At 40.1% G+C, this 24,180-nt stretch overlaps 1 protein-coding gene across 1 annotated transcript in view; it reads right to left on the minus strand.

Annotated features, from left to right (window-relative positions):
* DYNC1H1 (dynein cytoplasmic 1 heavy chain 1) overlaps positions 1-24,180 on the minus strand; it is a 44,491-nt gene that overhangs the window by 7,828 nt on the left and 12,483 nt on the right. Inside the window, exons 19-63 of the mRNA XM_063159941.1 lie at positions 23,846-23,956; positions 23,557-23,766; positions 23,020-23,166; positions 22,626-22,792; positions 21,766-21,939; positions 20,880-21,045; positions 20,611-20,799; positions 20,340-20,528; positions 19,385-19,667; positions 17,919-18,019; positions 16,309-16,468; positions 15,784-16,027; positions 15,412-15,595; positions 14,721-14,933; positions 14,316-14,554; positions 14,060-14,216; positions 13,440-13,667; positions 12,975-13,205; positions 12,724-12,864; positions 12,267-12,500; positions 11,473-11,679; positions 11,254-11,375; positions 10,739-10,904; positions 10,339-10,502; positions 9,947-10,076; positions 9,022-9,155; positions 8,650-8,764; positions 8,367-8,528; positions 8,075-8,289; positions 7,784-7,988; positions 7,474-7,647; positions 7,254-7,373; positions 7,009-7,129; positions 6,569-6,764; positions 5,821-5,938; positions 4,649-4,864; positions 3,893-4,105; positions 3,585-3,712; positions 3,014-3,167; positions 2,122-2,268; positions 1,888-2,038; positions 1,448-1,701; positions 1,163-1,297; positions 974-1,068; positions 707-881 (exon numbers count right to left, since the gene is read on the minus strand). Of these exons, the coding sequence (XP_063016011.1) occupies positions 707-881; positions 974-1,068; positions 1,163-1,297; positions 1,448-1,701; positions 1,888-2,038; positions 2,122-2,268; positions 3,014-3,167; positions 3,585-3,712; positions 3,893-4,105; positions 4,649-4,864; positions 5,821-5,938; positions 6,569-6,764; positions 7,009-7,129; positions 7,254-7,373; positions 7,474-7,647; positions 7,784-7,988; positions 8,075-8,289; positions 8,367-8,528; positions 8,650-8,764; positions 9,022-9,155; positions 9,947-10,076; positions 10,339-10,502; positions 10,739-10,904; positions 11,254-11,375; positions 11,473-11,679; positions 12,267-12,500; positions 12,724-12,864; positions 12,975-13,205; positions 13,440-13,667; positions 14,060-14,216; positions 14,316-14,554; positions 14,721-14,933; positions 15,412-15,595; positions 15,784-16,027; positions 16,309-16,468; positions 17,919-18,019; positions 19,385-19,667; positions 20,340-20,528; positions 20,611-20,799; positions 20,880-21,045; positions 21,766-21,939; positions 22,626-22,792; positions 23,020-23,166; positions 23,557-23,766; positions 23,846-23,956 (7,785 nt within the window). The remainder of the gene's footprint in view (positions 1-706; positions 882-973; positions 1,069-1,162; positions 1,298-1,447; positions 1,702-1,887; positions 2,039-2,121; positions 2,269-3,013; positions 3,168-3,584; positions 3,713-3,892; positions 4,106-4,648; positions 4,865-5,820; positions 5,939-6,568; positions 6,765-7,008; positions 7,130-7,253; positions 7,374-7,473; positions 7,648-7,783; positions 7,989-8,074; positions 8,290-8,366; positions 8,529-8,649; positions 8,765-9,021; positions 9,156-9,946; positions 10,077-10,338; positions 10,503-10,738; positions 10,905-11,253; positions 11,376-11,472; positions 11,680-12,266; positions 12,501-12,723; positions 12,865-12,974; positions 13,206-13,439; positions 13,668-14,059; positions 14,217-14,315; positions 14,555-14,720; positions 14,934-15,411; positions 15,596-15,783; positions 16,028-16,308; positions 16,469-17,918; positions 18,020-19,384; positions 19,668-20,339; positions 20,529-20,610; positions 20,800-20,879; positions 21,046-21,765; positions 21,940-22,625; positions 22,793-23,019; positions 23,167-23,556; positions 23,767-23,845; positions 23,957-24,180) is intronic.

The raw sequence follows: 24,180 nt of genomic DNA on the forward strand, positions 1-24,180 counted from the left end.
CAAATCCTTTCACTGATATGCCTCATTTCACTGATAGCCTCCAGCACACCTGATTCTACAGATCTCTATCAAGTCCCAGGCCAAGCTGTAAGTTATTTTACCCTAGGCTGAACAGTTTGAGAAAAATTAGATGAAGTAAGGAAAATTCAACTTCTAATATAAAAATTAGGCAAGGCAAACCAAACAGGTACTATTTAAGATATGGATGTATTTTATGACATACAGTTTCACAGTCAAGACAAAGATGTATTACTCTTTGAACACTTCAGTCATGAGAAGGTGCAGTGTTCAGCAGCTGAGTACTATCCAAATTGATTCCACTTAGGCATGTCCAAGAGCCCACCATAATGAAGTTATTTGTGGCCGAAGCTGTTCCCCTCTACTGCATAATTATCACACAATAGTGATGCAGCAAAATACATGCAGTGTCACTTTCTGCTACCATGGGAAGCAAAGTTGGTCAACCACAATGCCAGAGGCATGGTGAAACTGTTTCTGAATGATGAACAGTGCTGGTCTTTACAAGTTTCACAGCTGGGTTATGAGGGAAGTAAAAACATTCATTTCTACAACTACAACTAGCTAATCTTTAGGACTTCCCTTTCCACAGCAGGAGAGTTTGCTTTTAAGCATGAAGCTTTTCAAGCAGACACCTGAAAAGCTCACCAATAGTGCAGTGGAGAGACAGACCCCAGGCACCACTTACCTCATCAGCTTGAACTTTTGAAACAAGGTCCTTAAATGCAGGAAGGCAGCTCAGCCTCATCATTGCCTCTGTCTGCTCTACAGTCAAACCATTGATTTTGGGGAGAGATGCAGTGTTTAGTACAATCTCCTTCCCTCTCAAGAAGTGCTGGAATTCTGCATCGTATGTAGGCTCTCTAATGTTAAGGGAAAAGAAGACTTCAGCTAGATGCCTTCAAGACAGCCCTCCCTTTTTCAACTAAAGTGAAGCAAGGAAACAAACTTTTACCCAATGGTGCCTTTCAGTTTGATCCGGGCCAACAACATGGCAAACGTTATGTGGTCCTGGTGCAGCATGCCACGTGCCACTCGGTTGAAGGCCACCTAGGAACAAAACATATTAGTAGTGTAAGAAGCTTTGAACTCTGACCCTTCAAAAATTATTAAAAAATTACATTTATTAATTAAAAAACGGAACCTGAAAGAGATCCTTTGTGATGATTGAGAGACGATGAGTATGGTCTGTAATTCCCTTCAGATTTGGATTCTCATACAAGACATTGTGATAGATGTCCAAGAAAAACTGGAGGGAGTATTGGTACAGGAAATGTATCTGAAAGAGAAGAGAGTTTATTTTTTCTCTCCACAATCTTGCTGTTTGATAACCAACAGAGTATGCCTAGCAAACTGCAATATTGGGCAATGCCTGTTTAGCTTTAACCAGTAAACACTCAAAGCTCCTGAGAGGAAGAACTCAACCTACCTGTTTCAGTGACTCCATGGTAAAGTAGATACTGCTGCAAGCTGTAGAAAGAGGCAAGTACTGCTGGGAAACAGTTTCTACTTCCTGCATGACAATATCAGTCTCTTCTACTTTTCTGGTGACCTCTGCTGCTTCCCTCTTCAGGTTCTCAAGTGTAGTAATGATGGTGTCATCATCCAGGATACGTCCCTTCACTTCATTAAGTGCCTGGAGTAGGGATTTTTCCAACTGACGTAGGCGCAGCTGAAATTCACCTTAATTAGAAGAAAAAAAAAGTCATACATACATATTGTACAGATATGTTAAAGAATTATGTGAAATGTGTGTACTTTGCCATTGGGCATCCTGAGAAAAAGAGTATGAAGATAAGAGCACTGTGTGCTCTTAGAGTAAACCCACCATATTTTAGAAGAGGAAGAAGTTAATTTTGGCAAACATACCCTGAAGCTTGAGGAGGTCAGAGCGTTTTTCATCAACATCTGGTCTTTCAGCTTTCAGGACTTCATTCAGACACTGGCTCTGCAAGCTGCTGCGAGTTACGGTGAAGTTCACAAACGTAACACGAGAGCAGAGGTCTGGTGGGAATTCAACCTGTCACAGGAAACATGGAAAAGTTATCTCAGCTCTCTTCACATGCCATTTCTACAAACAGGACTGCTTTTGATTTTGCTTACTGTTGGATCTCTGGTGGAAAGGAAGATAACGAAGGACGGTGACAAATCAATATCTTGGTCTCCCAGAGTAATCAGAACTCTGCCTCCAGTTCTTCGGACTTCACGATTCAGAACAGGATTCAGAACTGGATCATAGCTCTCCACATCCTAGAAAGACAGATGTTTAAAAGACTGTTGTTTGCAAATGTCTCAAGTTAAAATTCCCAATCCAACAGGTGCTTAAAATTCTGGTAAGCAAACAATTGGCAGTTCCAAACAATTGGTTTGGAATAGGGATCACATTCAGAAGGTATCTGCACTTTAGATGTGTAGTTGAGCTACACAGGTACAGAAGGGAAGTATTATTAGTGGCTGTAATTTTGTTAGCTCTACTGCAGGTAAGGCCTATTCTGAACAGCACAAGCAACAGTTACTGATCTTTTTCATTTCCATACTAAAAGTGAAAAACATACCCATTTCAAGTGAAAGACAATTACTCCTACAGCTGCCTATTTCTTCATATTACTGAAATTTCTCCCTGACATTCAGAGTAGATTTAATTCTAGATAACTAACCGTATTAGTTGCCATTATCTATGACTAGAGAAAGCACATAAAAACACAGGAAGAGATAGACAGGTTGTAAGTAATTTTACGGTGTGGAAAGATAATTTCGAAATAAAAGAATTTCATCTCAAAATGGTGGAAAAGGAAATACCTTCTTTTGATCTTGTAGCTCACTAATTCTTCTCAGGACTAGCACCACATGTATCGCTAGTTTACTTGTTAAGTTGTAAATTGAAAATAAAGTTGCTTGCATGTAAGTAACATGCAAGAGAACAATTGAAAACTTTTCTAATACATAGGACAGAATTCAAGAATTTAAATAGCTTCTACACAGTCATGCCACTAACCTGAACAAGAAGTGGGTTACCAAATCTCAAGGCACTTTCCAAGTTCTTTCTGAAAGCATCATCTAAGAAGCTTGTGCGAGTTATCTTACGGTCTTTATATTCATTCATGATAAATTCTGTAGCTTGCCCAGAGGGATCGATGATCAACGGATACCTTAAGTTAATAATAAAACACTTTCATTAGTTAGGTTTTGACTGCAGACAGTGTCTAAGCAGTTTTATGAATTTACATTGCATTAGTCTCACCTCTAAAACCTTGTTTATTCCTTCACTAAACTGAGGCAGGTTCAATGATTCATTTCAGTTTTGAAAGATAAGTTTGTATTTGGGCAACAAAATAGCTCAAACATCAAAATAGTTCAAGCCAACTCATTTTAACAGCTAAGCAAAAAAGGCAAGCAAAGTCGAATGAGAGTTTTTATGTTTACACACAGTTGAGAAGTTTTTAAGAACATAGAGCTTCACACCCCAGGGAAACTGTACTTTGCAGGAGCTACTGTGATTCAATAGGTGCAAACCCTGCCTGCTGTGAGAATGTTGCTTAAGAACTCCACATCTAAGAATGAAGTACCTGTTGAAGCGTTTGAGCATGATGGCATTCTCTGTGCACAGGTCATCTGCAGGCAGGGAGCTCGCCTGCCAGCGCAGCCGCTCATCGGCGTTGGAAAGGTACTCGGTCCTTGCGATGTCTGTGCGGAACTGCAGGAAGCAAACAAAGCTGATGTTTAACTTGACATTCTCCAACCAGACATTTTAAGCAAATGCAGCTCTACAAAGCTGCAACAACTTTCCAACAGCTCCATTCTTTATCTAGCAATCCTAAAGTTTAACTCCTGCAGTAAATCAATTCACGGTTAATTATCATGACTGTATCTTTACCTGGATATTTGCCTGCTGCAAATGGTGAGACCATGTAGTGAACAGATTCTGACGCATCTGCTGATCAAAGTAGCCAGCATAGGCAATAAAAGCTCCTGAAAGTAAACAGTCTCCTGCAATAGTGGACATCTGGTTTTTGAAAGTTTCACTTGTCTTCTCCCATCTTTCACGTTCAGCAGAAAGACTCTTCAGAAGAGCTGTGCTACGGTTTACCTAGAAATAAGTGGTGAAGGTAGATTCTTCAGATGATGAAATGTTCTTATATTACAAGTCTCTCAGAACACTTAAATTCAGACTCAAGCTGAATTAAATTAAAAGCTCAGAATGAGATAAATTTGGGGCTCTTCAGTGCTAATTTATTATGTTGATTCTAACTGTTACCCTGAGGAACTTAGAAGTGCTAAGTACTAGCAGAGTAGTAACATACTAATGATGAGATCAAGTACATAGAGAAATCCATACTCCCCTCCTTCAAGTCCAGTTAAGACATTACAATCCCACTACATCCACGTCTGTTTTCAAAGGCTTTCTATATATTTAAAACCTTATGAGAACTGTCTTGTTAATCAAGCAGCAACATGAGTTGGTACTTCTCTAACTCCAGACAGGTTTCTTGAAAAGCCTCATAACACCCAGAGATGAAACAGCTCAAATGCCCTGCACAGGGGAAGCAACCACTCTCAAATTCAAAGAATGATTCAATTTCAGACTGTCAAAGATCAAAGAATGAAAAATTATTGGTATATGAAGTCTTACTTTTGCTTCAACAGCAGCCAAGTCTGCCTTAATAGCTTGAGCCTCCGAAATCAGAACTGCATATTCTTCTTTGTAACGGGCAATACTGGCCTCAAGGTCACGAATCATCTGCTCCACCTCATTTGCTTTCTGCTGGTTGTCTTTGGCATCATCCTCCAGCTTCTGCAGCTCATTGCGTAGAGGTTCCACTCTCTTCAACATGTCAGCATAGTTCAGCTGCAAATGGAATATAGAACCTTTACACTTTCTAAAATGACAGGTTAACAGGAACCACAGCATTCAGGTATATACTATCAACTGCATCTCTTCAAATTTATGTACTTCTGACCCGTGTAAGAATTAGTAACTACTTAAGAGAAGCTTAGTACTGTTTATCAGTCCCTAGGACTCTAGTTTAAACTAAGCACAGAAACACAAGTAATTGCTTTTTGCAAGATCCTTGTACTGCTCTGTAGATTTACACAAAGTCATTCAAAAGGTTCAGACCCCATTGAGAAGTGCACAGCATTGTTTTACATAAATATTCAATGGGGTGTCCATGCCAGTACTGTGCTAATCTGCCCTTCTCAGCAAGCAGTGAAATGAGTAAAGCTAAGCCACAGAACAATTAGGACAGGGCCTGTTGGCAAGATTCAAGCTAAATAGAGTCTCTCCAGATCAAGGCCATTCCAAGCAGGCACAGTTTTAATGAGCCAAGAAATTTGCTCTATTGGAACACCAACAGGCAAGTAAAACCATTCTTGGGTACCTCACTCTGGGGGCAAGATTCCCAAAGCCTATTCCTTTAGGAAACGTAAAAGTCTGCCTTGAGTGTATCCTACTCTGAGGCAAGACAAATGCAGTCTCATTAAGAGGACTGCATTGCATTTTCCACTGGACAACTGCCTTGTCCTGCAGAATGATATCACATATAGAAAGTATCCACCAGTGCTCACTGTAAACCTAAAGTTTTTCAGTGCAGAGGCTGTATCACAACTGGCCAATAATTCTCTGGCATGGCACTATATATATATTCCATTAGCATTCATCTAAACCATCTACCCCATTTCTTTGAAGCAAAATAGCTTGTAATACTCAGCTGAATAAAGGCAAATTCAGAGCCTTTAGACATTGCCATGTGCCTTCTGGCTCACTCTTTTCACCTTGCCTTTGCTTCCTCAAGCTGACTTTACCTGTGCAATTGCCCATTTCACCATAGGTCCACAGGCCAGTGATGCTCTGTTTACAATTTCATAGTTGTAACTTGGATTTGACAGGTAGTTTTTCTTCATCTTCTCCCGGATGGCATCACTGCAAGGGAAAAATTTATACACACAGCATGAGTACACTATGTCAGCATACAGGTGCTCAGTATCCCTTTGTCTAGCCTGCCTTCCACAGCTGCCAAGAAACATTTCCCGTCACTTTTGCTGAGTAGTAGCTGGAATGTTCAACATGTTGTTTCAGAAATTACAGCTTAAAGGCGATAAAAAAATTTTATCAATACTTTGAGATTAGTCATTCACAAACTGCTCAACTCTGGAGCTGGAAGGGAATTTAGATGTCTCTAGTCTGACCTTCTGCTCACAGTTAGAGCCGGCTAGGAAGCTGACCTCCTAAGCTGAATAAAGCCATCAGCAGCCTGGTCTGCTATTGCTGCAAAACCACTTTCAACTGACTGTGGCTTTGGACACCAACACACTGCTTTGCAACCATGACATTAAGTCACACAACATGCAGCTGCTTTGCCTCAGTTTTCATGATACACCTTAACTTCAGCAGTCTATTTCCTGTACCACCTGCATGTTCACCATGTGCAATAAGCTGGTGTCAAAAGAAGTCAAGTGCTACCAAAGCAATTACACAGAGCAAAGTCCAGTTAAGACCCCCTGCTCTTTGTAAATGGTTTGTTCACATAAATATCTCACAGTTGCACCTCACCTGATTTCCTCAGCAGAGAAGTTAACAATGGTTGGAATGAAGTTCTCCCTCATGATGATGGAACGTATTTGTTTCCAGTCAGTGGTGCTTTCACCTAAGAGCAGGCAGATGGACTCCAGGGCCAGCTTCACTGCTGCAGGGGGATTGGCCATGGAACGCACCTCTACCAGGTGCTGCTTCTTTATTGACTTCACAGCTAACCAGTGCCACAAAGATGAACAGTGTTGATTGGGAAGAAAACAAACAGTTAGCAAAGCCCAGCAGAATACCCTGGATTTCTAAAAATGCTTCAAGATTCTAAAAATGAATATGATGTTATTAGAGAAGCAGATGCTTACAGTTTTTTTGGACAGGATCAACCCAGATCACAAGAAAACACATTCCCATAGACCAGTTTTAGATCCAAGACCACAGTGCGATCTCTTGGGGTGCTAACATACCATTCTGAGCTTCAATGACAGCAGGCTCCACCTTGTCAAGATCTTCTTTCACGCTCATCTGCTTGTCTGCAATGACTTCCTGCTGCTTGTGCAGCTGTTCCTGAATCTCCTGGCTCATAACCTGTAAGGAAATTTCACAAAAATACTGCTTTTTAGAGGCTGAACTTCTTCCAGTACTTGGACTGTAGGCTCTGTTTTGTAAATAAAATAGTTCCTATGTACAGAGATTTAACAAAAATTTTTACCTTTTTCTTCTCAGCTTCCTGCTGGTCCTTCACCATCTTTTTCAACTTGTCATTGGCTGCAGCATTTTTTACTTCCAGCTCCTGACTCTTTATTCTTAGGTCACGCCGCAATTCCTCCACCTAAGATTGATTGCAAGATAGAAAAGAGAATTCATATTGACCATTGAGATCTATTTACTCACTTCAGCTTTACAGAGGGGAAAGTTTTAAGAATACATACCTGATCAACTGTTTCCTTGATTTTTCTGAGACCAACATTCAGATGCATTTGCTGTTCCTCCAGTTCACTTCGTTTCTCATTGAACAAGTTGGCATAATGGTTGATGAAGTCCAGGTAGTGGCGTGGTGTGATTGCCATGGTTCTGCCTCCTCGTTTCGCCAGCCGAGCGTTAGCCTTGGGGGAACAAAGTGTTCTAGAGTATGCACTGGTTTAAAATTTATCTGCATGCCAAGGATCATAGTTTTTAGGAATCTAGTGAATGATGCCATGGCCTAGAGGTAAGTGTAAGTTAAGCAGTGTAATAACATACCTGATGAAGAGTCTGATGAACAAACACACAGCTATTAACAATGGCTTCCCTGTGCGATGGCGGTTGTGGCAGCTTATCATACACAACTGGCATGTAATCAGGCACAATGTAATTTGGTTTCTCAAGATCCATTTTGCTTGTGAACTCTTTGCCAACTTGGTACAGTGCTTCAGTTGACCAGTCTCCAAACCAGTTCAAGACACATCTGAAATACAAAGGATTTGTGAAGACTTCCCCAAAAGCAGTGTTTTAATGGTACCTGTAAAATATATTGGAATATGCAGCAATTACCTGTTGAAGAGAGCAGGAGAGGTAGCTGCCCTGTCCTTCAGGCCCTCAGAAGATGGATTCATAGTGAACACTACATGGAGATTGCGAATAACTTGGCTGGTGAACCATTTGTAGAGTTCCTCATGTGAATCTAACATTAAACCTTCTTTCTGTGCTCCTTCTTTACACTGAGTCATGAGGGTAGCATATTCATCTCCTTCAAAGAGACCAGGAACCTAATTCAAAGGGTAAGTTTTGTTGTAGCTTATGGTTGCAAAAAGGTGCAAAAAATATTTATTTAAAATCTTATTACCTCTCCATTGGCTAGGAGAGTGTTCATTCTCTCCAGGAATCCAGAATCCAAGACATTTGACTCATCCATAATAAAAGCTATTTTTTCATTTTTGCAGCCAGAGCGTCTCAATACTGTCCTGAGGTCTTCATCAAAATCTTCACCTGTGTATTTTCTGTGAACCTGGTAAGAGTTTACATGGGTCATCAACATTTTGGTTTAGCTTTTAATGGGATTTTAGGGGTCAATATATAAGTGGGAGTTTTGATTTACAAGATTTTAGAAGTAAACTTAGCACACCAACCTTGATTTGGTAGACACTCAAACCGTTCATCCAGGCAACAAATCTTGACAGGGTTGTTTTCCCTGCTCCACTGACTCCAATTAGCAGCAAGTGACCCTGTGGCTGACGGAAGATTCTGAAAAAGAACAAAACCAAGTGTGATTGATAAGTGTTAGCAACTCACTGAAGCATTTCCTAGAACATCTAAGCTACAAGTTAGTACCAAAACTGAGACACCTTTCTAGTCAGGATCCCACTAGCTAGAGGCTGGCAGCATATTTTTTATAGACATCAGTGAGACCATGCTCCATTCCTACTCTGTTCTGAGGCTATTCTGGTTTAGAGTAACTCTATGTACTGCTTATATGAGCAGCAATGGAAGTCTGAACTTACCGGTCAATTCTTAACACATGATCCAACACTTCATTGAACAGGACAAGTGGGACATCAAGTTCTTCTTCATAAAAGACTTTAAGCCTAGCTTTCACATAGTCTCTCAATTCTTCTTGATCCACTGGAATATAATCCTACAAGAACCAATACAGTCAATACAGTATGGAAGTTAAGACTAAGGGAATTTGCTTAGGGGTAAATTTATGAGTACACCAAAGCAGAACTACTAGAATACTTGAAGTAATAATCCTCTACAAAAGCTTAAGAACACTGTACTCATTTAACTTGCACAGGAACATGTCCACTGCCTGGAGTGCTACAGGTATGAGCATGGGGTTTAAACACTGGAACTACTGAACCTACCACAGACTGAGCCTGTGCTGCCAGTTACCAAAGAGACTGGGAAGTAGCACTAAAGACTAAATCCCTTCCCAAGTTTATTTTAAACAGCCTTTCCTAGTCACTTACTTATATCACTACCTACCTAAAAGCTAGGTAGACTTTTACCTAAACTCACCAGGATTTGTACAGGTTACCCAGACGATTCATTTTTATAAGAATTATAAAAATGATTATAAGAAACAGGTCACCAGAAAATGTGTAATATCAGAATTGCTCAAGGGTCACTGCCTAATCCAAGAGATTCCATAAGGAATAACTGTCACCTGGTAGTGTCACAATATTCTGCAGAAATATTATTTAATACTGCCTTTACATTTCATGGTGGCTCTTACCATAGCATCCCTGGCATAAAAGCTATGAAATTTGTGGCAGAGTTCACTTCAGATAATCATAGTAAAAACTTCTTGGAAATCAATTCAACAGCATGATGGGCACCAACTATCACTTTAATAAGAGCTGCATCACTCAATTGCATCTAACCTATTTAATTTCAGGGTTTATTTTTTCTTAAACTTTGACTTGCCTTTGACAGCCAGTTGCTGTACAAGATAGGTCTGCTCATAGCCTTTTCTTTGTCAATGTTGGGGAAGTGTTTCAGAGCAACCATGTCAATGTTCTCATCAGTCCAGCGTCTCTCCTCATCTTCCACAAGTCTGGATAAAGAATTAAGTCAGTGAGTACAGTCCTCTGTAATGAGAGGACATAATCACACCACATGGCAGCACTATGGCTGAAGTATATTTTTGCTTTGTGCAGATATGACTCCTAAGAGAGTCAAGCTGCAGTGAAATGAAATATTCTCACTGGTATTCCAGCTTTTATATAAAACACACTTTAGTTTGATGTTCTAACGAAAACTGGCAAGGAGTAGGCAACTTTTTATGGTTTTGTTTCCCCAGCTCATGAATTTTTTACCTGTCCTGGAAGAGACGTAAGGCTTCGTGGGCCCAAATCCTGATGAGGCCTTCAACTGGTAAGGTTTCCAGTGGTCTTAATGCCTCAAATATACCTCTCACCCACCGAGTCATTTCACGAGGTGAGTAGATGTAGTGTGGCTGTGTGTCCTGAGTGAATCTCTCCTAAAAATTTAAATTTAATTAGTTACTTTATCTCAAAGTTGCAACATATTTTTTACAGGACTTGGCATTACAAGACATTATTCTGACAGCATAATGCAGTCATTTTTGCCAGAACTCAAGTAATTAGTCGAGTTCTTGTACACATACTATCCATGAGAAAGGCTAACAACACATGTTAAATGAAGCATAGAAGAAATCATTCTACCTGGAGTTTGGAGTTGCCCTTAACAAGTTACCTGAGACATTGTGTAGAATTCTACCATGGCAGCAGTGAGAGGCTCTGCATATGTGCGGAGTGATGGGATCAGCCTCAGCATTGCACGGTTGAATGTTCCATATATCTGAGTAAGTGAAGCTGGCCCAGGATAGTCCACATAAACCACAGGAACATGTCGTAAAAATCTGAAAGATTAGCATATTTCACAGTACAGAAAGTCAAATTACTATCTGTATTCTCTTAGTTATCTTTTGCCAAAATTAAATAACTGTTTGATTCAAAACCATCAGCAGCAGCTGTAGCTGGTTTGATTGCTCCCTTTCTCAAGTGTTTCAGACAGGTGATTCAACAGCCTAATACTGAGTTCACTGCTGGGCTTTCACAGTAAAAACCAAGCAGCAGGTAGTGCCAAACCAAGGAACAAAATTTCAGCACAGCTGTTGTTAAACAAGTGTATTAAGAACAGATTACATAATCAATGCTTACATTTTGACTCCTATTCAATTGTTATCTAGAATTTACTAGACCCATTACCTATGTGACAGAGGTTTTCTTCCAGGATCAGTAGGTGGATTACATGCACCAACAAACTGAATTCTCTCCAGTTTCACCCATGTCTGGTCAGATGTACGGTAGAATCCTCCATGTTCTACCATCTGGAACAAAAACATAAAAATAAAATCAAATCAGTGGAACATTTTATTTCCCTGTAAGTAGCTGTTCTGATACAGTTGATTACAAAGAAATACAAACCTGTCTAATGAAGGATATGACTCTCTGTGTGCCATACTTGTCCATATCTGGCAAGTTGATTTCATCACAGAACAGCACCAGCCACTTTCCTAACTGCACAGGAGCCAGCACCACTCCATTAGGGGTACGCCTGTATTCACAGTAGTGATCAAAAGTTTTCAACAGCAGTTCTGGAGTGGTAGCACTTGAAAAGTTGAGTCCAACCACCTTAAAAAGAGTATAATGAAAAAAAATATTAAAATACATTAAGGATTGAAAGAGAGTATATCAAGAGTCCTGGAAACAGGCATGTTTGGCTGTTCACAATGGAAGTATATACATCATGTACATTACAAGTATATTACCACATATATACAGCTATGATACTCTTTGCTTCCCATTGCAGGTTCTCCATTTACCATGCAGGAATGCTTCCTGCCCTACCCTGTATTTTGAACTTGACAGCCTCATGTAACTGTCACCCAACCTAAATACACAGAAGGGTGAGAGCTACTCTTAAACATTTGCACAGTATTTTTAAATACTGAACGCAGGAATGCTTCTCTGTTACTGAAGTGGCAAAGAAATAAAGCAGCTTTAGGCTAAGGAACTTGAGAAATGAATTTGTATTCTCAACATGATTTTTATTTTTTACTATATATACACATGACTGACTGAGGTGAAGGTATCACTGAGTTTTGGCTAGGAAATAAATTTCATGCTATCTTTAATCTTAAAAATATTGAAGACTTGATACTAATCACAGATCCATGCGCACACACACACACATACACACACACAAGTCTCTTGTGTACCTCCATGTCAGGCAGAGCTCTGAGAGCACTGAAAAGGGTCATGGTCTTTCCAGAACCTGGTGGTCCACAGAGCACCAGAGGTTTGTGCTCTGCCAGCCAAGTGTACAGCAATGCCTCATGGCGAACTGTATCTAGGGTTGGCACTACAACATCAGGAGCTGCAACTTTGTGTGTTTCAACTTCAATTTGAGGAACTTTGGATTGCCATGGCACCCATTCACCTGTAATGGACACCTAGAAGCACAAAAAAATGGTTAGACAATTTAGAATAGGAATCCAGCTCAACCTTAGTTAAATTTATTTTTTTAAGTGACATCAAATTTTATGTGTTTGTTGAAGTATGAAACTGTAAAATTTAAGGTAGTCTAGCAGTTTATTCTCCAGGTTTGCCTCCAAAATCTAAAGCAAGCTTTTAAGAAAATGAAAGAGCAACATTTCCAGCACCAGAAAGGTTTACCTCATAGTCAATGATAGGTATGTTGGGTGCAGTTGGCAGTGGCACAGTGGTGATTCTCCTAATGTATTCTCCCAGCTCTGCTCTCATTTTCAAACGACTGTCTCCAGAGAGAGACCACAGTATGGCATAGACCAGGTACCTCTGTAAGAAGCAAGAGCAGCAGCTATTGGTTTTGGAGTAAGGGAACAAAGCCCAGTGAGTAACTCAAATCCAGGCAAACACAGGAGTCACTAAGAGCAGGCTGCACGTACCTGGATGTAACGCTCCAGCTGGTCAATCTGCATGGGGAAGTCGGGGTGGTTGGCGTTGTACTGGGCCACGTTGCGGCAAGCCTGGTGCAGCATGGAGAACAGGGAGCCCAGGCAGCGCAGGCGCGTCAGGTCCATGATGTGCTCCAGCTTGAAGGCGTGCTCAAGGGCCTTGGTCACCAGGCCATTGGATGTGAAATATGGCTGCATTATTGTTGCAGCATCTCTCTGAATCTGTTGGGGGAGACAAACACTGCTCTAAGCATTTGCTTTTCATTTGACTACCAGACAGAAAGAAAAGGTTTTGTTTAAGGTTTGAAATGCTTCATATTAAAAAAAAAATAAAAAGGAAAAAAATGTAAAGAGGAAGTCAGCTTTTCTTTGATAGGCTGTCATAAATTCTACTATGGTGTACCTGTGTTACAAGCATTTTTACTACTTTATCCCATAATGAAATCTAAGCTATACCTGCAACATTGGGGATGCTGCTTCTTCTCCTTCATCTTCTTTGCCCTTTCGCCTGCGCTGAGCTTCCTCCTCACCTTCATCCAGAGGAATGCTTCTTAGTCTGGCCAGGAAGTTATTGAATATCATGTCTGTACTGAGAACATCCTCACTGAACCAGACCATACCACACCTTGACACAGTAGCCAAAGTGGCATATTTCAGATCCTGTACTTCAAACATGATACGCACCTGAAAAAAGAAATTTTAAACAACATTTAGGAGTAAAAACAATCAACCAAAACAACACAAACACTCTTTCCCTGAAAAAACAGAGAGCTTTTAAAATATGCAGATTTGCATTTAGACTCCAAATAATTAACATCAGCATTATACTGCCCTAAGGTAAGTTCATCATTATTGACATTTACCATAAGACTTATATAATTCACATTTTGTCTTACAGGGTCTGACTAAGTGTAACATGAAATGTTTCCACAAAAACCCTTTACTCCAGCAAACCACAATCTGAACTCAGTATTACTTTGCTTGTGATGAGAAAGAGGCACAACACTAGTACATATTAAATTAAACCAACAAGCTTATACACAGCACATAAACACAACATAAAAAAGTAACATTACATTAGGTGGGAGGCTGAGACGTTCCCCATTTGGCAGAGTCAGGAGTTTGTTGTCATCCAGAACAGAGTTCAAGTTCTCAACCCATTCAGGGTCTACATCACCATCAAAGATAATCCACTGACGTTTCTGTAGTTCACCTCTCACATTGTCTATGATTCTGTATTAAAGAAAATATTATCGAAGGAGAGAATTAAGGTGAGTTTATCCTAGGCACAAATGTACTAGCCATTTTGTATTTGTGTTATTACAGACTTACTTCCTCAGGACATGTGTAAACAAGCCATCTGTCCATTCCCTGGTATTTGGATCCAAAGTACCATAGAGGTGATCTTTGCTGATTGCTTTTGGATCTATAATGTGAGCAACACCTTCCACACCCTCCAGCCGCTCAAGGGCCTTCAGAAGTACTCTCCAGGCCATGCTCTTTCCACTTCCAGAGGGACCAACCATCATCAAACCATGATTTATCTGTGTAATCTGATACAGCTGAAGAACCTGTGACACAGTAATGTACCAATTAACTTCAGCAGGTAATCTAAACTTTTAGGTACGGTTTGTTTAAGACAAGAAAAATTTAAAAGCTTTCAACTTTTCATAATATAAAAGGAAATTTAGTCTTAAACATAAACTTCAACTGCACATTTTCAGTTTGGTATTTTACCTTTTCAACCCACATGCCACCAACTTCTTCTCCATCACCATAGGTAAGGTACATTTCCTGACACACTTTCTTAAGCTCCTCTCTCAAGGCTGTCATCTCTCCACGGTGATACTGCACTCCAGGGAATACATCAGAAAGGAGACTGAACAGCAGTGGAATGTCTTCTGCAACCAGTTTTGGTACCATAGTTTCACATACACTTTGGATCAGGATCTGCAGAGAAAGAGTCACATTCCATTGAAGATTTGTTAAGTTCACTTTACCAAACGTGTTTGACAAGGAATACTTCACTAAATAATTTAGTGATTAAGCATCAGACCAGGGTAGTCTTAGTCAAAACAACTGTTGATGTGGTTTCAACTTTGGAACTACTCAGTGATTTCCTAGTGATTTGCAGTTTATACAAGTCCTTCCTAAGTCTCTTCATTATGCTTTTGGCATTAATTGCTGAGACACTGTGCAGCAATAAATGTCATGGATGCACCACCTCATATGAATAAAATTTTCACTATGATTCAGGGATTTAGAAGTCGTGTTTAACTTGGTGCTTTTAAGCTATCAAATTACCTTTGGTAAATAACATTATTTTGTTCACATGGCTTAATACTAAATGGTAAACACTGAAGGGTTACTTTCTTTGTTTAGTGTGCACCCTTTATCACAGAATTAAAGGACTTTACACACACATTACCTCTTGCTCTGGCAAGTTCTCAGCGATTTCTCCCTCATCAACGACTTCCCCACGCTCTTCCTTCTCCCGCTTTATCTTCTGAATCCTCTCCCTCTTCACATTACCTGCACTAACCAGCACACTCTTCAGTGCTCTCAGGCCAAAATCATAGTGACTTTGGGAGGACAGCTGTTCATCACAAAGCCTAAGAAGCAAAAGAGATGAAACACAATTTGATTCTCAGTATAAACCAACATAACACTCAGTAAATGTCATTCTCTACTTGAAACTATTGCTTCAAATGATTGCTGCACAATGTGCTTAGTGAGTTGTGGAGAATATTACAGCTTTGAAGTTCTATTATTACTGACTGCAGCCAAACTTGTTACTCACTTGAAGAACGGCACTATCTTATTGGCAAGAACTTCAGCAGTACGGAAGCCTTGGGAGTACAGCATGACCTGGGCAATCAACTGACGGTCTGGTTTTGTCATTGCCAAGCTACGGAACAACTTCTTCAAATTGTCAGGCAGATTGGATCTGCCTGCATAGCCAGGGTTCATGGTGATGAAGATAGCCATGTCAGGGCTCACTTTGACTTGTTTGTTCAGCAGCTCACAGGTAATGGGTGTTGCAGCTGAAAAGAGAGTGCATTTAGTTATACCTGAGTCAGTGATCCAACACTGAGAACTGAAGTCATACATTATTCTATTTTAGTTTCCTACAGTAAAGAACAGCAGGTTCTCCAGTACTGCAAGTCAAGCAGTATACATTTCTACCAGCTGAAAGTTACATCATATATTTAAGTTTTGACATAAAGTAGCTTCATCCTTGCATAATTTGCAAGAAACGTAGCTGAGCAACAAAACATGAAGGATATTAGAGAAGCATGAAGGATGTTAGAGAAGAATTACATACTCTTGTCATAGTTGGGGTTGGAATGCTCTCTCAAGGCTTCCTGGATGCACTGAACTTGCTGTGAAACTGCAGAGAGCATTCTCTCCTCCAGTCTGTTGAACTCATCAAAGCAGCCCCACGCGCCAACTTGGCAAAGTCCCACAAAGATTCGTCCCATTGCCTGCACACAGAAGGGGAAATTCACTCAGTTGCACTGGCAAAAGGAGCAGAGAAGAGCACTTTATACAATGCATCCAAGGCAGGAAGTTTATTTGTCTGTTACTGTATTTGTAGTATTGTAAGAGTTATGAAAGGGTTCTGAAGTTCAGCTTTCACTGCTTCACAGAACCACAGATCATAGCTCCCTGTACTTCACACTGCACTGCAGTGTTTCCAAAACAGGCAAACTAAGTCCACTGCATAATGTTTTGTTTGCTAACACCATTAACATCAGGTGCAGTTCTAGTCCTTTATTGCAAGGAGGGTACAAGAATTACAAAACATTTCGGAAGAGTAAATTGGATGGCCAGAGTATGATAACCTTCCTACATAAAGAACAACCTTTAAGGTAAGATTCTGTAGAGGGAACATGATGGAGGTCTACAATCTACTGGTTTCAGATGAATATGAATCAATTATTCACTGTCTTTTCTACTACAAGAACTTGGGAATCATTGAAAAAAGACAAAAAGAAGCTGCCCTTTCATGAAGTGCATAGTAATAGTGCACAGTGGAACAATTTGGTAAAGATGTTCTAGAACCAAGTGTGTAAGTGGATTTAAGGGGAGAAATGGTACATTAAAAAAGGTTCGCTGGAGCATGAACAGAGAAACACTTCCACTGGGACATCCTGATTGTTCTAACTGTCAGAGGGAGGAAGTGAGCTGGGGCAAGGAGGATCACATTATCTGTGATAGCAACACTCCCTAGGCATTTTCTTACAGTCACCCCTACAAGCCAAATGTTGGTTAAATGGCATTCTGATCTGGTCAAATTACTGCTGCAGAGGAAAAATAACAGGTAGAATCCATAAAGTTTAGTGCTTTCTTGTCCATGTTTTATATTGTTTTTTATCTATACACTTGACCAAGGATTTTAAGATAATTTGCTGTGTTACAGTTTAGACACATTTCATCTGGTTCTCAGTTTGAAGATGTCATTAATCTTCAAATACCTGGATAAATTTTCTTAAGTTTTGAAGAATTCTTCACACATTGAGATAAACTGCACATCTGTGTTGTAAAGGATAATTAGGTAATAGTACAGCTACTTCAGTAATCTCACACTCTCATCTATTCCTCATTCAACCAGTCCTATAAATGCAAACTACATAGTTTAAGATACTTTCCTAAAGCCAGTCTTAAGCCCCTGCCCCTGTACTTCCTTTCCCTCCATTTGCTGTTACAGAACTACCTGTTCAAAAGCACAGAACCTCTGCTCTAGCAATGTTCCATCCCACTTCTGCTTTAGGCATTTTTTTGTTACAGAGGTTCTATGACCAATAGATACCAGCTCAGTTAGGATTTCTACATAATCATCTTGAAAATAAACATTGCTGGCTGTTTCAGGGTTCTGAAGAGATTCCTATTTGTTGTTAACAAAGACTACAATGTTTTTATCAAACAGCTTACCTGGAAGTCAAATGTTTCATCACAGTTGAAAACCAACACAAAGCGGCCGAGCTGATGTCCAAGAGCTTTAACAGATTCTGTTTTCCCAGTCCCAGCAGGACCTGTTTTTGAAATGGGATGGACATGCTTTAGAATTCATCATCTGAATAGCACTGCCAACTCATGTAATCTGCCAGCATGTGGATTCTGAAGGTGCCTGTTCAATCAAGAGACTTCAAACAAGACCTAAAACTGTTTTGACTTCCCCCAAAAGACCATTTTGTTCTTTGCTACCTTAGTTAAAAGTGTCCTGCATGTTCATATTGACACTGTACTGTGGGGATGCACTTCCTTTCCTCAGTCCACCCCCTAAACCCCATCCTAGGCCACACTATAGTCTCAGGAATGCTTGTTAAGCCATGGCCTACATTAACAGCACCAGTTAGCTCCCCTTGTGCTTATCAGAAACCTTGTCTGCTCCCATAGCTTCCCTTGTCTAACAAGCTCCCGTTTTCTACTTAAATAGCCTTGAGACTTCTTTCTTCTCTCTGAACAACAGAGCAAGTAGAATAATATTTTTGTTGTTGGACTTTTCAAGGAAAGTTCCAGCAACCACCAACTCAGATTGTGGCCAGGATGGAAATTTACTGGTGACTAAAATCAGTAATTTTGCAACTCCATAAACAGTGGTCCTAAGTGAGACTCTGAGATCTCCCAGACTGCAGCAGGCTGTGACCAGGATCTCCCTCCCAGTGGGATGCCTCTTGGAGCTTGTCATGTCTCCAGTTTGCAATGGAGGATTGCCACTGAAAGTTGACAATTGAACCTGGACTGCTATCTCCCACTCCTTGAGACCCAACCCTTCATCTCTGGAGAGATGCAAAGGCATCTGATGTATTTCACTGAATTTAAGGTGAGTTTTTCATAGGTATACCTTTGCACATACTTCATGTCTGTGTGCCTTATGAGTGTTGCCAATTTAGGTCTGTAATTACTCTAAACATTTTGTCAAATTACTGCTGTGCTTATAGAAAATCCTACTGAATAATTTTGTTTTAAATTAATAAATTGTTCAAGTATTGATATTATTGTACTGATTAGATAATTAAGTTTTCTAAACCCTTTAGACCTAAACTGGATCCAGTCTAAAGCTAAGTTTGGCAAGGGAGTCCACTCTGACCCTTGTGACACAATAGCAGTCTCCCTAACCCCTCTGCATCCCTTACAGTTATCCCTGCTTTTCCTTCTGTGCCCCCAGGCTCCACATAAACCATTTTAGATTTATTTTCATCAGATTTTTCCTTGTGTTCTTTATCTATATAGTAAGTAATAAAATGAACCTTGCCATACAACTTGCCGTGCTTTAACAAATTCCTATTAAACCTGCCTTCACTGATTTCTCACTGGTGATTCTTTAAGTGACCTAAACCACTCATTCTCATATATATTAGACTTTAGAATTTTATACACTTGTCTCCCAAACTTACCAAATGGTGATCCTCCAAGTCTTGCCTCCAGGGCCTGTGTCATTGTCAGGTAGCAGCGGTCAGTGAGAGGAGTCTGCACCAGCTTATCCTGAACCCCAAGGTACTCAAAGCCATAGTTGAATTTGGCATTTGCCATCTGAATGGAGAGCTGCTGCAACACATCTGTCTGCTTTGGGTCAAAGTAGAACCGCATCTGGCTGAGCCACTCGAAGGATTTGGAGTTGTCGATCTTGCTTTTGATCAGTGATCTTGTAACATCTCTCTGGTGCACCAGCTCAGTAATCTGGAGAAGGAAAGAACTCCTTAACACCACAACAATACAAGCCAATAAACACAGGCTAATAAAGACAGGAATCCTAGAGCTTCTCAGATTAGCACAGTGAACTGCCATCACTTAGAAATCATGACCTAAAACCAGTCTCTGGTTTAAAAACCTGTTGCTACAAAGCCAAAACTAACAATGTTGCCTACTGCTCTTAATGACTTTCCTAGTTTACAGCAAAGCCCAGTCAGCCTGTTAATCTATTACACTGCTGAACTTGGTATTTTACTTGCCAGAAACCAGGTATCTCCCTCTAGAAATAACCCAGGATGATTTTAATTCTCCTCCCACCTCCAATCACTATCTACAATCAAAAGCATATTATGATTACAAAAATAAGCAACTTAATGACATATTTCACATCTGAATGAAAAGATCAGTAACTTCCATACCTGGAAGATCCAGTTTGAAGACCAATTCCTGAGACAGCATATCATATGATATCATGAATTAAGCTGACAAGAATGAAAACTACCACCACCTACATTAAGGATCAGGCCTTAATGTAACTGCTTAAATCACACTAAATCTTTTGCTGGAGGAATAGTAAATCTTAGACTGATCAATTTTTTTCTTTAAAATTTAAAAATGCTCACCTGTAAACCCTGAAGAGGAAAGGAAGTTTTTACTTACCAAGTGCTCCAGTTTCCTTCTGCGAAGGGGTGGCTGCTCCATCAGCACAGAGTCTGCCAGGACATTGAGTGTGACCTCAACATTGGCTAGCACAGACTGGAGAGGGCTGTTGTCTCCACCTCCACCATTGAGAGCTGACTCCACATTCTCAGACCAAGCAATCTGGGCTGACAGCACAACAAGCTGAGCCTGTGTAAAAAAACCCTCATCAGATAGTTTTCCTTGCTGAAGTAACCAAGCTGCAGTATACTTTAGTGTTCCACATTAATACCTGGTATTTGTCAATCCAAGAGATGTAGACTGCTGGATCAATTGAAGTTGCTTTTCCAAAGATTTCTACTTCAGTAACAGACTCTGCAAGCAATTTAGCAAGGGTCACTCTCATCTCTTTCTCAACAAGAGTGAGCCACTCATTGATCTTGGGATGTTCTGTGATGGAGACTGGTGTTTTGAACAGCACCTGCAAGAATTAAAGGTTTAAGTCAGCCCACATCCACTTATTTTCAGAATTTTATTTAAAAAGAAATACTGCAGCTATACCTCCTCTCCTTCACGTGAGGATATTCCAAGAACCACAGAATTGTCTTCATTAAGAATAATGCTAGAAACTCCAGCAAACATTTTCTTGAAGTGTTTCTGCAACTTAGCCACATTTTTGCTGTTTCCAATGATTTCAAGCAAGTCTTCATCACCAACAAAGTAGAACCTATTAATCACATAAAATCAGATCTATATCAGAACTTCAACTATCACTTTAAATTTATAATTTATGCTTCATCCATGGCCACTACACAGAAGTAACTGACAACCATTTCCTCAACATTGCAAGTGTGCATGAACCACAAATTTGCTAGCAGTTATACCCTAGTGCTACCTTTAAGTTCATGTGGTCTGTACCATACAGAAGTGTACACATGCTCCATAGTGTGGATAATTTTCTTATCCCTCTCTGAAATACCAACAGTAGAGTTTGGGATTGAATTGCCTGTCAGGAAGAAGAACTCCCACTCAGTACCTCCCTCACTCTTATTTTCTCATGCTAAGTGACAAACTAGTTGAGGACTACAGGTAAGTCAAAATCAATGACCTAAATACTGGACTGTGACAATTCAGACACTGTCCTTCAATCAAATGGCAGAAGAACCTCTTCAGTTTACAGAAATCAACTGCAATGGTTCCTTAGGCAATATCCAAATCCTGAAACCAACCACAGATGAGCAACTAAGGGAAGTTTCAGCCCCACTTCTGGAGAAGTAGCTGTAACTGAATTATGTATATAGACAATACCTAAATAAATGGTCATAACATCTCATATATATGCACCACAGAACTGGTAGAGGCTTTCCAGAGCAGTACACCAATTCCTGCATCAGATTAAGCAGGAGAAACAGGAAACATCAGATTACTTCAGGAGTCAACTGCTTACCGAGGGAAAGAGGACCTCTCCCTTTCCAAGTACTCTCCCAGGGCTTTCTGTATCTTCCCAAGCAAGTCTGCCAGTCTCTCTAATGATCTCTGCACACCCTGAATGTTCAGAACATCCATCACAAGTGGAGATTTGGACACCTTTTTCATGAGTGCCAAGAATTCAGTGCTGATGCTGCAAGTAAAATAACACAATACATTAGTGCAAACTCAGTAACCACAGGCCTAAAGAACACCAAAGTTATTTGTCTCTAAATGACCACTCCACCTCTAATGGCTACAGCAGCTCTAGGGAACACAACCTTAAATTCCCCAAATTACTCTTCATCTACCTCAAGCCCTCAACAACAAAATCTCACTTCTTTGTAATGTTCAATCTACCAAGTCCAGAGCAGGTCTACTTATCTTTACCTCTTGAAGTGACACATAAATCTGATTCTTTGATCTGAGTGGAAGTGTGTGGAATGAGTAAGTATGATCAGACCAACTTAAAAGAGAGGAAGTAAATAATGTTTAAAGGGTGACATTAAAGGCTGCAGCAACAGAAATTTGCCTGTCTGTTGCAGCCACAATGCCAGAAAAAACCTTGAACTAACTGATAGGAAGTAGCAAGGAAAACTACCTGAGTCCAAATCATCTCCTAAAAATTGTACATCAGCCTACTTACTACAAACATTTTCTGCCATAGTTACACCTCTTTGCTTGATGAACTTGTATCTACAGCAGCTGTAATCCAGTTGGACCAGGTAAGAATTCAGCCAGTATTTCAACTCAGGGAGTGCTACAGAGAGTCATGAAGTTTCAGGCCTGCCCACAGGGTGCCCCAAGGGAGGCAAGAAAACAACAAAATGACAAAGTTACCTCTGGAACCGCTGGGTCTCCACAGGCAGCAGGTGCTTGATGTCTGCACTGCCAGTAAAGATACCCTCCAGGTACACCCAGCGCCTCTGGACATCAATCCAGACATCAAAGAGTGCCATGATACGGTTCAGCTTATCTTCCCAGCTAAGGGCATCCTCCTCAAACACCTGAAGTTTAAACACTACATTAATATTCATTTTAATGTTATAAAGTGCTTGTCTAGTAATAATTATTAGAGGAAACAGTTTTTTGAGAGTTACAAAGTATGCATTATACAAATAACAGTCTGTCAGCTTTAAACACTGAATATAGTCCCTGCTGACAAAAATATAAACTAAACAGAAGGGGAAAGCAGAAATAAACAAAAATTCTTTAGCTTCGCTCTCCATTTTACCTTGTAGTATGGTGACAGCTTCATGGCAGACACGCTGTTAATGTGCTCCTTGACTTTGTTGAAAAGGTCATCCCACCCACGAATCAAACGACACTTGTTCTGGTAATTGACCAAGTCCAGTTCATAGGTGTTCCACACTTCTCTTATCTGAAGAAAAAGATGTTTAAGATATGACATCAATAATTTCTGCTCCAACATAGTTACAAAGTAGAAATATATTACAGGAATCAGATACTAATTTTTTTTACCCAAAGATTCTGGCTTTATACTTAAGCATTTGTTAAAAATACTGAGACTATGATGCAGTTCAAGGTGGGATTTTTGCAGTTACCACCAATAACTGCTTTTCCCAAATACTGCAAGTTTTATCAGAAGAAGTCTACAAAGCTTTAAATTGCTCCCCAAAACAGAAAAAACCACGGAGTCTTGGCACTTGTTTCAACAGCTTAGAGTGACAAGTTAACTACACAAGTAGCCACTTAACAGCAACCCTCAGATTTGCGACTACATGCATACATACAAGGAACTGATACTAGCCTGTTTTAAGAACTCTTCCAAAGCCATTTCTCCCTGAGCCACAAGCAGAACATCTTTGACAATTGCTTCATTTCTCTGTAGATCGACATCCCAGATCTGGCCCAGGGTCAGTTCTGAGACAACCCAGTTAACATGAAGCCTCTTCATCAGCTGTTTCCAGTGTCGGTCTTTAAGTGCCTCAGATTTCAGTTCAATAACTAACATGTTTATCTACAGATGAAAAGAAAGTAAGTCACGTCTTTGAATGTGAATATAAAATACATACATTCTAGAAATGTGGGCAACTTACCTTCATGTAGCCCTTCAGAAGTCTCTGGACATACTCATAGGAGGCGTACTGTCGCAAACGGGCAGGGAAGTTCTTCAGCTGGTTCAGCAGACCATCCAAGTTTTGTCGAAGCTGTCAGTGACACAAAAGCAATGAAATCTTTCTCTACAAGTCCTGTGCACATAACCATACAAATTACCTATACATTTGTTACAAAAAACTCTCTCTAATGAGATATTAGCAACAGGACAGCATTTACAAGTGTTAGCCTTGTTTGCCTAAGATGTGGTTACTCTACAGCTGAGAATGTAATTTTATTGGTCTGACTGAGATTCATGATGCAGTCTTGTCACAGG

This window comes from Melospiza melodia, chromosome 6 (genome assembly GCF_035770615.1).
Source record: "Melospiza melodia melodia isolate bMelMel2 chromosome 6, bMelMel2.pri, whole genome shotgun sequence".
Taxonomy (NCBI): Eukaryota; Metazoa; Chordata; class Aves; order Passeriformes; family Passerellidae; genus Melospiza; species Melospiza melodia.